The 14,027-nt window shown below is 36.4% G+C and overlaps 1 protein-coding gene across 4 annotated transcripts in view; it reads right to left on the reverse strand.

Moving 5' to 3' along the window:
* Positions 1 to 14,027, reverse strand: part of UEVLD (UEV and lactate/malate dehyrogenase domains) — a 55,899-nt gene that overhangs the window by 17,983 nt on the left and 23,889 nt on the right. For all 4 annotated transcript variants that reach the window (XM_072619651.1, XM_072619652.1, XM_072619653.1 and 1 more), the window contains exon 8: positions 1,518 to 1,688. In XM_072619651.1, coding sequence (XP_072475752.1) covers positions 1,518 to 1,688 — 171 coding nt within the window. The remainder of the gene's footprint in view (positions 1 to 1,517; positions 1,689 to 14,027) is intronic.

The raw sequence follows: 14,027 nt of genomic DNA on the forward strand, positions 1-14,027 counted from the left end.
TCAACAATCAAGTTGCTTTTCTCATTAGTCTAAAATTGGCATTTTAAAATGAGATTCATTGCTACATGGTATTATAATGTCACAGAATTTTGTTTTATTTGAAGAGGGGAGAGGCAGTTTGGGCTTAAGGTTTCATGAATTTAGGGTATCCCTCAAAAGGAAATTCTATCCACCAACACAGGTCAACAACTGTTCCTCAATTGATAGTCTTAGAATTCCCTAGGAAGTTAAGCAACTTGACCAGGATCATATAGCTTTTACTATCAGAGACAGAACGTGAAGCCAGGTCAGCCTGACGCTATGGTTGGCTCTATCTACTACATTACATATGTATGTATGTATGTATACATATATACATACTTACTATTACTATACTACATTATCTTTATCTTCTATACTACATTGCTTCTCAGTACAGCATTAAATAAGTCTTCCCCCTCCCCTTTATTGTATATTACAATAATAATAAAAGTAGTGAAGGCTGGGTATATATTGGCTGTCCCAAAAATCTTAGTCCAGTTTGATACCTGAACCCATGAGAGTGTCTACTTGTGCCAGGCACTATGTTAGCCACTCTAAGTATAAAAAGAAAAATGGAACACTCTTGTTCTCAAGGCACTTAATTTCTATTAGGGAAGCCCACACAAATAAGTATACAGCAAATACAAAAGAAATACAAGGTAGTTTAGGGAGGGAAGGCACCTACAGAAGGTGGTCCTAGAACGGAATCTAGAATCTGGATGACTCACCTTAGATGTTTCCTTACCTGTGAAATAACAGGGCTGGACCAGATGTCCTCAAAGGTCCCTCTCTAAGTCTAGATCTATGACCATGTGAGATTGTTTCTTACTTAGTTAACTAGCAAATCAAAACTAGCAGGAAACAACATACATAAAAGGGGTTATTTTTTAAAATTATTCTCATACTTGGATACAACATTACCTTAGGAAAGAAAACTTTTTTAAAGAATGAAGTAAAATTATTAAAAGGCATTTTACAAAATATGTTAAAAGTGCTCAACTCTATTATGTTTTAGTGAAAGTATCTGAGTACATTCTTTCTCAAGAAGATTCAACTGACGATTTTGAATATGCACATGCACAAGTGAATCTTATTCTCAGGAGTCAAACAAATGACAGCTGATCGGGACTTGTAGTGGCCATGTGTTGAGACTTGAGGATGCCAAAATATATGCCAATTCTTATTGGAGTTTCAAGGACACTAAAAATAGTCATGTTTTAGCATCTGTGGTCTGCACCAGATTATAGTTACATGAAATCCTTTTGCAGAAGAGGAAGCAGTATTGAAAGATCACTGAGGGGTAGTTGATTAAAATTGCCCAACGTTTTAGGGGCTATTTTAATTCTGTGTTGTGTGAGTGCTTCTGCTTTCCATGTGTCCGTGTATTTTGTATCAAAATTTACATGGTTATATAGTTCTGAGAGAAAGAAGACAGAAAGATGACTATTGTTATGATTCTTAAAATAAGTCAAAAAGAAATCAGACGTCAATTTTACCTGGTTGAGAAGCAACAAGTATGACACTTTGTGGGCTGTAATGTCCTACAGCTGGGACGAGCTCCCTGAACATGTCCACGTTGCTCTGTACGACATCAAGGTAGGTCTGAGAATTACCTAAGGAGTTAATGGTGAAGATCACCACTCTGGAATTCCAAGAGGCAGCCAAGTCTGATGAATAGAGAGAACATTATGATGTCAAGGTACAATTTTTGTTATTTTTGTCAAATTCCATAAAATGGCAGACAAGTTCTACTTTTGCAATATAGTCCCTTACGTAGATGTTTTTAGGATAGAGAACCTATCAAAAAGATATCTAGTTCACTATTTTCAGCAGGGAAAGAAAAAACTGCACCATCTGGCAAAATGAATCTGGCAATAATTAAAATAAACAGGATGTCCTGTTTCTGTTTTTTTTAATGTTGAACTTTTACACAGGACAACAATGAAACTATATTAAAAAACTGTTTCAGTTCAACTGAAAATATTAAGAATTTTTTTCTCCAGTGTAAAATCTTTTCCCAGACTTTTCTTTTTAGAACAATGAGCAGAACAAAAACGAAGACCTTTCATAGGGAAATGGTAGTTTCCTGTGATAACATGAACGATAGCAGAACTTGAGACTAGTCTAGAGAAGATCATGCCTCCCACCTCTAAAAAGACTGGCCCCAAAGACCACCTAAGGAGAGGGTGCTCTCTTTCATTCAGGGTTAAGCTAGAGATCAACATTTAAGTCTTCCAGTCAAAAAGCATTAATTATGTCTCAATTTGGTGCCAGACCAAAGAAAGGCAAAAACAGTACCTGCCCTCAAGGAGCTCACAATGCTGTGGGAGAGATAACATTCAACTACGTACAAACAAGATAAAACAGGATAATCTCAGAGGGAAGGTACTAGCGTCAACGAGGATCAGTAAAGTTTTCTTGCAGAAACTGAGATGTGAAAGAATCTAGGGAAGCCAGGAAGAGATGAGGAGGAAGAGCAAGCCGGCCATGGAGAACAGCAGAGAAAATGCCCACTACCAAGTGATGAAGCAAGAAGAGCAGTGTTAATGGATCTTGGGAGTACATGGAAGGAAGGAAGGTGTAAGAAGACTCAAAGGTAAGAGGGGACCCAATGGTAAAGAACTCTTAAATGCCAAACAGGATTCTATGTTTAATCCTGGAAGTAACAGAGAACTACTGCACTTTATTAAATGAGGGGTGTGTGTGGCATAGGCAGACCTGCACTTTAGGAAGAACGTTTTGGCAGCTGAGCTCTGGAAAACAGACTGGAGTGGGGAGAAATCTGAGGCAGGGAGATAAGCCAGAAGAGGTTATCTTCTGGTTGAAAAGGAGATAGATTAAATAGATAGATAGATAGATAGATAGATAGATAGATAGATAGATAGATAGATAGATGACAGATGGATGGATGGATGGATGGATGGATGGATGGATAGAAAGATAGATAGAGCAACTCTTTTTTTGTGATTTACTTGGCCCTGGAACATAAATTGGCTTTGTTACTACAGCCAGAGAGGTAGAAAGTGTAAACATATAATACTGCTTGGAAAATCTCCCTATTATGAAGTCTGTTTTCAAAAGAAATACAAACTAGAAACAAGATGAAAAAAATGCTACAAATCATTAAATTAAAGCAACCCTGAGGCTATACTTCATGCCCATCAGAATAGAACAGATGACTAAGAAGCAAAATGAAAAAGAGTGGAGGGGCTGCAAGAAAATAGGTACATTAATGCAGTGTTGGTGGAACCATAAACTGATCCAATCGTTATGTAAAGCAATTTGGAACTATACCCAAAAAGCCACTAAACTGTACATATCCTTTGACCCAGCAATACCACTATTGAGCCCATATCACAAAGACAGCAAAGAAAGAGGAAAAGGACATATACATGTAATAATTTTGTAGCAACTCTCTGGTGTAGTGTCAAAGAACTGGAAATTAAGGGGGAAGGAGGGGTCCATCAACTGAGGAATGTCTCAACAAACTACCGTACATGAATGTAATGGAATACTATTGAGCTATAAGAGATGGCAAAAGGGATAGTTTTAGAGAAGTCTGGGAATTTTATCAGAGAGAAATGAGCAGGATCAGACCAACGATGAAGAAGCTACCTGCTTCTTGACAGACGTAATGGACTCAAAACGTCAAATGGGACAACCATCTTTGATTGTGGTCAACTTAGGAATGGACTTTGTTTGACTATGCTGCAAATTTGTTATTTTCTTTTCTTTTTCAATGTGGGGTGAGGAAAGAGAGAAAATAAATGCTTATTAATCGTAAAAAAAAGTAAAGTAATTTAAAAAAGGAAACCTTGCTATCACACAATGTATGGTATATAAATACATGTTCAGATAGATAAGGAAAAATTAATTTGTGGGGGGGGGGGCGTTATAGATTTGTGATTTCATTGGCGTAGGGGATTCCCAGTGAACAAATTCTCTTGATAAGTGTCTATTCTATAATTTATAGTCTGGAGTTGCCTAGAACACTGTGAGGTTAAATGATTTGCCATGGGTCACATGGCCAGTATGTGTCAGAGGCAGGATGGGAACCCAGGAATTCTAAACTCCAATGCTACTTTCCATTTACCACACTACAGTGACTCTCATGAAGCATTAACAGTTATAAACTATGAATGACAAGAGCAATGGTTATATATACTAATATATATTATTATAAAGGCTGCCTCTCTGCACACAATTCAGAGGGGAACATTTTGTAAAAATGTGGTATCATCCACTGGGAAAAGTTCCTCATCCCCCAAATATTTAGGTGAACATCTGGCTACTAAGTCTGATAACAAAGCAGCTGTAACATTGATCATTTTGAGTGGTTCTTATGGACAATAACTCTCAATGGACAACTGATGAAGCCAGAGTCTCACTCAACACCCAGAAACTACCCACAATGGTGACTATGGTGGTAACCTGGCACTATCATTCCACCTTTATTTTCCACTGTTCCCTGAATACATCCTGGTGCTTTCCCTTTTCTATCCTTTTGCTCAAGTTGTTTTCACCATAAATAGTGCCCTCTCCCTTGCTCTTTGTCTCATCAACTCCTATCTGTTCTACAAGGCCCAGTTCAAGTATCACCTCCATAAAACATTATATACCATTAATCCTCTGTAGTTGGTACCACCTTATGACAGCATGTCTAGTATTCTCTTGAACTGTCATTTAATTCTTATATTATTTTAGCTTTTCACTTAGGTCTTGTCTCCCCAGCTAAATGACGGCTACATACTTAGTGCCACAGATATGTGTACATGGCTTTACACGTGGCAGAATACTGAGAAAATCCCTGATTTTAATTTGATTCTTCCCTTTCCCCTCCAGCTTCAGATCTTAATATCTGGGTGAATAAGAAAGATGACTGTAAGGTTTGAGGAACCAAGGAAGGGCACATAAAAAACCAGGACAGAAGTTTCAGGGTTAAGAAGAGTAGCAAGTTTTATAAGGATGCAGAATGGCTCAGTGTATGGGAATGATGCTTGATCAGGGGGCCGCAGCAGTTGTGTTGAGGCAGGGGGACCAGTTACTCAATATGAGTAAAGACTTAAGTAAAACACTTTAGAGTGACCAATGCTGCACTGAAAGAGCAAAGACTGCAAGATCTAAAGGAAAGGAATAAGGCATGAGGAGCCGTTGCCCTTCCAGTGTCCTAGGCTCACAAGCTCAAGTTTATCCTTGACTCCTCCCTCCCTCCCTCCCTCCCTTACTCTCTCTCTCTCTCTCTCTCTCTCTCTCTCTCTCTCTCTCACACACACACACACACACACACACACACACACACACACACACTCACCCAAATCTTGTTACTTCTGCCTCTATAACATCTCCCATTTCTATCTTCTCCCTATTCATGCAGATCTCACTTTATTTTCAGTTCTTGTTTCCTATCGCCTAAATAATTCTCTCCCCACTCCAATCCATTCTATACGTTGCAGCCAAGGTGATTTTTCTATCTGAATTTTTAGTTCTAATTTTGTTCTCTTTAAGCAATTAAGCAACAGAAAAAAAAAATCTTCACTCAGTAGAGAAGTGGTTAAAGCATTTGAACAACTATTAACAACCATATGAAAGAATATACTAAATCACTAATAAGAGAAATGAAAATCAAAACAACAGTATGGTTTCACCTCATACCTAGAAAACTGGCAAAAATGACAAAAGATGGGAATGGTCAATAGCGGACGGCTTGGGTAAAGATAAGCACAATAGCAAACTGTTGGCAGAGCTATGAATTAGTACAATCATTCTGGAAAACAAATTTAAATTACGCAAATCATATTCACATCCTTTGAGACTCCACCATTAAGTATATACTCCAGGAAGGTTGTTGACAAAGATAAAGGCCCCATGTACAATAAATATTTAGAGCAGCACTTTTTGTAACAGCAAATGACTGGAAAAAAAGTAGATGTCTACTTGACTGGGAAACGGTCAAATGTATTGTGGTAAATTAATATGATGGAATATTACTGTGATGTAAAAAAATAAAAATGAATTCAGAGAAGCATGTAAAGACTTATATGAAGTGATGCCAAAGGACATAAGTAGAGCCAGAAAAAACAATGTATTAAATAACTACGTGGGGAAAAAAATAGGAACCACAATCTTTTCGCTACATTTTGCTAGACTAACAAAGTGGAAATCCCTCCAACCACTCAGTGGCCTAATATTAGAAAGACCCTAAACCCCTAAGCATGGTGAAACAGATGGTCTCGTCCACTGCTGTAACAGCTGTCCTTGGATAAAAGACGCTGAAGTTCTATCTAATAAATGACTGCTTCTACAATTCTAAAAGTGTCTGGTCTCTTTCCCATGTCTCCTGACCTTGAATTGGAATGTTTTCTTACTCTAATAATAAATCCTGCTAAGTACATTTCAAATATTCCGCCTTTTCTCACTTTCCCCCTTCTACTCCCCTCTCCTAGGAAATGTTAAGGACTGTTAAAGGGTCCCCCGAATTTGTCTTTTTGAGTTGCCAAATTTTCCAGAAACGCTGGACCCAGTGCATGCAGGAGAACCTGAATGTGTCAAGGACAAAGGCCCTCCCCCTCCCAGTTGACATGATTTGCACCCCAAGTCTGATTTTTCTGTGTGTCCTTGGGAGGCAAGACAGGTGCCAGCCAATGTGTGCCAGCCTGGGAAAATGCTTGTGCAGCTGGGGTCCTTTGCAGATCAGCAGATCCTCCTATCTTCATAGTCTAGCCTGGTGAGGGTGGGGAGTCTGAGGCCACATGTGGCTCTCTAGATCCTCAAGTTTGGCCCTTTGACTGAATCCAAACTTCACATAACAAATCTCCTAGGCTGGATTCAATCAAAGGGCCCTACTTGAGGACCTGGAAAGCCACATGTGGCCTGGAGACTTCAGGTTCCCCACACTAGGAAGGGAAAAGAATGCAGCTTTTGATATCTCCTTGCTTCTCCCTTTTCAGAGGGATTTTGTCTTTTTCCTAACTTCATCCTTCATCCCATCTTTCCCCTTCCCATGCCACATCCCTTGCTGTTATCTCCTCTTTCCTTTGTCCAGCTGTTATAAAAATACAAACTTCGGTATGGATGGTGAACTCTGTGTTCCACATACATGCTCGTTCCTTCTGTAATCAGTAAATCTGGTTTTTAGGATGTTGTGATTGCCTGTTGACTGAAATATTTTACTTATCTATCCTAAGCTGCAGCAGAATGCTGCTCATTAAGTGGGCCTGAAGGCTATAAAAAATCAAATCTGTATGAATCTACAGGATTCCTAGGAATCTGCATCTGCTATGATTAGCAATAGCAGATTCCTTAGCCTGCCAATGAATCCCTTTCCTTTCAGACTCATCTATCTTTGACAGTCATCAGACCAGACTGCACACTCAGGGGTGTGCCTCTCTCAAAACCTTGAGAGAATTTCGCAACAACTACAACAATGCAAATGGAAAGAACCAGCCCAAAACAACCAAAAAGGAATACTGCGTTATTATAAAGAACAGCTTGGCCCTAATCAGACACATGAGAAGGCACACCCACAACATTAATTTGTATATATGGGGGGTCCCTGGTTGTAGGAAAAAAGTGCATATGAAGTCAGATTTTAAAGACATATTTATTGGTTTGATGGGTTTTCCTAAAATAAAAATCTTAGCTATAAGGGAAGGCTCTCAGAAGGGAGAAGAGGGCTAAAGAAGCAAATTCAGGAAACGTAAAAGCAAAATAAATCAATAAAACTTTATTTCAAAAAAGATCATTAGCAAAAGTCTGTGTGTTTCTTTCTCATACATTCATCAAGAATATCCTAAATGCAACTGCAAATAATTCTGTTAATTTAAGGCAAATGTAAAGAAGTTTTGTAAAAATGGAAAAGGTAAAGGAGCCAAAAGTTATTTATATTTTCTAATTTTGCTTTTTGGGGTAATAAAATCAAAGATTTCTTCCTAAGCCTTTGGCAGACACCTTAAGAATTTAATGCCCTCCAAACTGTGTTGTTTCCAGCATGGACTGCTTCCTTGTATACTTAGTCTAGCTGCACTGTCTTTTCCATTTTCATTTTCTTTGATGTCATTTTAGCTTTCTCATGAAGCAGATCTGCCACTGTGGTGTTTACAGTGTAGATGTGTCCATTATATTTCACTGTTAAAAGACTTTGCTATAAAAATCCTTATACATTTCCCAATTTTCCAACTGTGGTCCTCATTTCAGTTCCACTCTTAAAAGTTCTCAAGATAATGCCTACTGCTTTTTTTTTCATTTCTTTCTGGGTTATTTGCAATTTGTAATAAGAATCTACTTGTGTTGTAGTTAAACACCCAAACAGAAATTCTCAAAATCAAAGAAATTAATAAATCAGAAAGTAAAAATAATCCACTAAATAAAAAAGCTCTTTCTGAAAATAAAATAAACCATTATTTAATCTTATTTTTAAAAAATAAAAAGGAAAGTAAAATTGCCAATATAAAAAATGAATAAGGAGAATTCACAACAAATGCAAATGAAATAAACAGAATTATTAAAAATTATTTTACCCACCGAAGTGTCAATAAAACCAAGAACCTAAATTAACTATATGATTATTTACAAAAACGTAAAATGTCAAGAATGAAAAAACAAGAAAAAGATCATTCAAATAATTCAATCTCATAAAAAGATACGGAAAAAGGCATAAATAAGTTAGTTCCCAAAGAAAAAAAGCCTAGGACAAAATGGACTTGTGAATTCTATCATATATTCAAAGAACAATTAATTCAAATATTATATAAATTGTTTGAAAAAATATAAAAAAGGGTCTTACCAAATCCCTTCTATGAAACAAATATGGTCTTGATACCTAAACCAAGGAGGGTCAAAACAGAGAAAGAATACTCTAGACCACTATCCCTAATGAACACTGATGCAAAAATTTTAAATAAAATATTAACAAAGAGACTACAGAAATATATTGTGAAGATATTACACTATGAATGGGTTAAATTTATACTAAGAACATAGGCTTGGTTCAATAGATTTGGAATATAAACACAATTGGCCATATTAATAATGAGGCCATAGATATCATGATTATATCAAGATGCAGAAACAAACTTTTGACATGTAATAATAACTGTTCCTGTGAAAAAACTTGGAAAATATAGCAATAAATGAACCTTTCCTTACTATGATATATAGTGTTTATATAAAACCATGACATCATATGTGCTGGAGATAAACTAGAAGTCTTTCTAATAAAGTCAGAATTTAAGAAAAGATGCCCATTATCACCTCCACCATAGTGCTAGAAATGTTAGCTACAGAAACAGGATAAGAAAAAAAAATGAGGGAATATGTATAAGAGGAAATAAAATGACTGCTTTTTACATAATAGGATGGTTCACTTATGAAATGTTAGAAATTCAGGTAAAAAGTGATAAAAAAATAATTCAGCAAAGTAGCAAGATATAAAATAACTCCACACAAATTATCAGTATTTCTGTATATTATGAACAAGACCGAGCAGCAAGAGACAGAATGAGAAATTCCATTTAAAATAACAAAAAATATATTAAAATTTTAGAAGTTTACCTACCAAGACACACCCACAAGAATTATAGAAATACAACTAATAAACTCTCTTTAGAAAAATACAGACCTAAATAATTTAAAAAATGTTATTTTCTTACAGCCAATATAATAAAAATGACATTAATATCTCTATTAATTCACTTATTCAGTACCATACCAATCAAACTTCCAAGGTATTATTTTCTAGAACTAGAAAAAACATAATGAAATTAATCTAGAAGAATAAAGGATCAAGTCTAGAAGAATAAAGGATCAAGAATCTCAAAAAATAATGGGGGAAAAGTGGTAAAGAAGGGGATCTAGCAGTATATTATAAAGTATTAATCATCAAAAGATTTAATACTGGCTAAGAAACAAAAGTCAATCACTGGAACAGATTAGGTACGCAAATAAACACAGTAGCGCTGGGTTTGATTAAACCCCAAGACCCCAGTTATGGAGGGGTAGGCACTCATTATTTCACAAAAAGTGTTGAAAAAACTAGAAAGTAGTCTCGCAGAAAGTAGGCCCAGAGCAGTGTCACACTATAAATCAAAACAAGCCCCAAATGGACATATGACTTAGACATTAAGAGTGACATCATAAAAAAAAATCAGAGGAACAATAACTTTTCAGATCTATGGATAAAGACCAAATTTGTAGCCAAACAAGGCAAAGAGAAGAAAACAGAAGATTAAAAAGGATAACTTTTATTACATAGAATTAAGAAGTTTTTGTAAAACAAAACAAAACCAAGAAAAGTGCAACTAATATTAGAAGAGAAGTAAGTAACTGGGGAAAAAAAATCTTTGTAGCAAGTTTCTCTTTTATAAGGGTATCATTAAAATACATAAGGAACCGATTCATATTTATAAGAATAAGAGCCATAGCAATAGACAGAAGAAATGCAAACTATCAAAAGGCACATGAACAAATGTTCCAAATCATTAATAACCAGAGAAATGAAGACTACAGCAGTTTGGAAATTCTACCTCATACCTATCAAAGTGGCAAAAAAAAAAGAAAATAACAAATTTGGGGAAGCTACGGGAAAATAGGCATCCTCCATTCAGCTGCCAAAGTGATTGGCACACTCCCTAACTCAATAAACTCTAGTGGTTCCTTATTACACAGGATCAAATATAAAATCCTGTTTGGTGTTCAAAGCCCCTCATAATCGATTCCTCCCCACCCCACCTTTCCAAGTCCTTTTACATCTTACACATATCCTCCACTCTCCACGTATTCTTCAATCCAGGGATACTGACCCCCATTTCTGAGCTTCAGGAATTTTTACTGTTTCTCCTGCATTCCTGAAATGCTCTCCCTCTTCATCTAGACCTCTTAGCTTTCCTGACTTCCTTCAAGTTTCATCTAAAGTCCCACTTCCTAAGGAAGCCACCTTTCCAATCCTTCTTAATACTACTGCCCTCCCACTGTGGATTATTTCCTACTTCTCCTGTATATGGCCTGGTTATACGTAGCAGTTTGCAAGAATTTGGGGGCAATTTCCAGGGCTAAAAGCAAAAAGCAAGGGATAATTAACACTTACAGAATACATGCCAACTGAAATGGACAGAATTCCCACAGAATTCAGAAGCAATGCCAAGTTGAATGGCTTTAGGTTATTCTTCCACATGAGAAATCTAACACCTTATAATGTTCTTGTTTTGGTTTTTCCCCGCCTTAGGATTTTATATCTGAACTCAGATTTCATGAAGAAGAGACAATAAATTTCCCATATACAAAGATTCTATTAAGGCCTTATTACTATAATTACAAATAAACATATGTATGCATGTTCATATTCTGTAACAAGGAATATTGCTTCATACACACTTTTTACTGGGAGAAAGCATAGCACTTGTAGTTTTAAAATTCTATGGAGCAAAATCGTACTCTTATATACATAATAAGGAGGAACATAGAACTACAGAGATCTGGCATTATGGAAAGCATTAAAAACAGTTAATGTTTTATTGACCCTGAGTGTTCCAAGGTAATTCATGCAATAATCAAAAAGGAGATTGTGGAGGAGCTCATCATCAATAGGAAATATGTCTTTTGTTTGGAACCTATGTAAGACATCTAAATTAGACCCACCCTCCAACAATTGGAATGAGGGCTTCCTAGATTTGAAGAGTTTAAAATTGAAAATACTTCCTAGTGTCTCCTCAGTTCTTTCATTTGGCTGCGGCTGTATTTCCAAATAATTACGATTATGTTTGCAAGTCTGCTCACACTATTAGAGTGTGAGCTCCCTGAGGACAGGGATTGTCTTTCGCCTTTCTTTTTAATCTTCAGTACTTAGCATAGGGCCTGGCACATAGTATGCTCCTAATAAATACTAACTGACTGACTGACACACTATTGGTGGAACTGTGAATTGGTACAGACAATTCTGGAAAGTAATTTGGAATTATGCCGAAAAAAATCACTAAGTTGTGCATGCTCTTTATCCTAGCAATACCACTGCTAGGCCTATGCCCCTAAAGAAATCAAAGGAGGAGGAAAAGATCCTGCATATACAAAAATATTTACAGCAGCTCTTTCTGCGGTATCAAAGAACTAGAAGCTAAGGGGGTGCCCATCAACTGAGAATCAGCTGAACAAAGTATGGTCTATGAACATAATGGAATGTTACTGTGCCATAAGAAATTATGAAACGAACAGTGTCAGAGGAACCTGAGGAGATCTGCATGAACTAATACAGACCGAAGTGAGAACTGGGAAAACAATTTACATATTAACAACATTGTAAATACAAAACTTAATGTAGTATTAAAAGCTCTTCTCAGGCAAGGTTTCTCTCATAAATACATGAAAATCATACAAGAATATGACAGGCATTAATGCAAAGGTTGTTGTTCAGTGACATAATGTGATTGACACATGAGGTATTCAAACTGGTAGATGCTCACCACAAATGCTTGCCAATGTCTACATGAAACACATAACAGTGTCAATAAACCATTAACTGTTTTTAATGCTTTCCATAATGTCTGGTCTCTGTAGTTCTACACTCCTCCTTATTATGTATATAAGGGTACGATTTTGCTCCACAGAATTTTAAAACTACAGGTGCTATGCTTTCTCCCAATAAAGAATGTGTGTGAAGCAATATTCCTTGTTACGGAATATAAACATCCAAACATATGTTTATTTATAATTACAGTAATAAGGCCTTAACAGAATATTTGTATATGGGAAATTTATTGTCTCTTCTTCACGAAATCTGAGTTAACATTCACATATAAAATCCCAAGGGGGTAAAAACCAAAACAAGAACATTATAAGGTGTTAGATTTCTCATGTGGAAGAATAACCTAACACCATTCAACTTGGAATTGCTTCTGAATTCTGTGGGAATTCTGTCCGTTTCAGTTGACATGAAAGTGTTAACTATCCCTTGCTTTTTGCTTTTAGCCCTGGAAATAGCCCTCAAATTCTACTTTCTTTTCCTGGTAATTTCATAGATAAATTTTTACCCACATCATAGCACCTGGCTTCATAGATTGGAAGGTTTGTTTCCCCCTCATTAACTAACCTTGAGTCAACCAGGTAACATGCCAGTTTCATACCCTTATACTCCTCTCCCAATTATTGGGCCTGAAGATCCCAAAGTGTAGCTTTCAAAGCAGAGGTGACAGATACGGCCCCTGAAAAGGAGGAAGCTCGCATCTCGAATATGCCAGAAATGGCATTTTTCCTGTACAAAAATGGAAAAGCTGAGAAACCATCTTTGCAACTGCCACCTCACCACAATCAGGGGGTCTGCCAAACCACTGTGCCAGTCTGGATGCCAATTTGAAGGCATATATCATCCCATTCTTATCTCCAAAAAGTTGTAAAATCTATTTTTAAAATCTATTTGGACACATAAGTCTTTTACATGGAATTCCTTTTACCTCCTTTCCTAATGTAAGTGCTTGGGTTACCACATAATCATAATTATTTGGAAATACAGCTGCAGCCAAATGAAAGAACTGAGGAGACACTAGGAAGTATTTTCAATTTTAAACTCTTCAAATCTAGGAAGCCCTCATTCCAGTTGCTGGAAGGTGGGTCTAACTTAGATGTCTTACATAGGTTCCAAACAAAAGACATATTTCCTATTGATGATGAGGTCCTCCAAAATCTCCTTTTTGATTATTGTATGAATTACCTTGGAACACTACAAAGCTTCCCCGGTGAAATCCATGACAATGAAAAAGATTGGTCTAAAACACAAAAGACAGAGGTACAATTTGCTCCCATTATATTAAACAGCCAAACAGGTATCCAAGTAAATTAGTCTATTGATAGGTATATTTTTGACAATGAACTAGACCCAAAAATGAGTACAAAGAAGAAATTAAGAAGAAATCAGGTTAGATTGTATTTGGGAAATTGTGCCATGCTTTCTTTCAAAGATCCTAAACTATTGTTACAAAAATTCATTTCTTTAACACCAATATTCTCTCCTTGGTAATAAATAC

This window comes from Notamacropus eugenii, chromosome 6 (assembly GCF_028372415.1).
Source record: "Notamacropus eugenii isolate mMacEug1 chromosome 6, mMacEug1.pri_v2, whole genome shotgun sequence".
NCBI classification, from domain to species: domain Eukaryota; kingdom Metazoa; phylum Chordata; class Mammalia; order Diprotodontia; family Macropodidae; genus Notamacropus; species Notamacropus eugenii.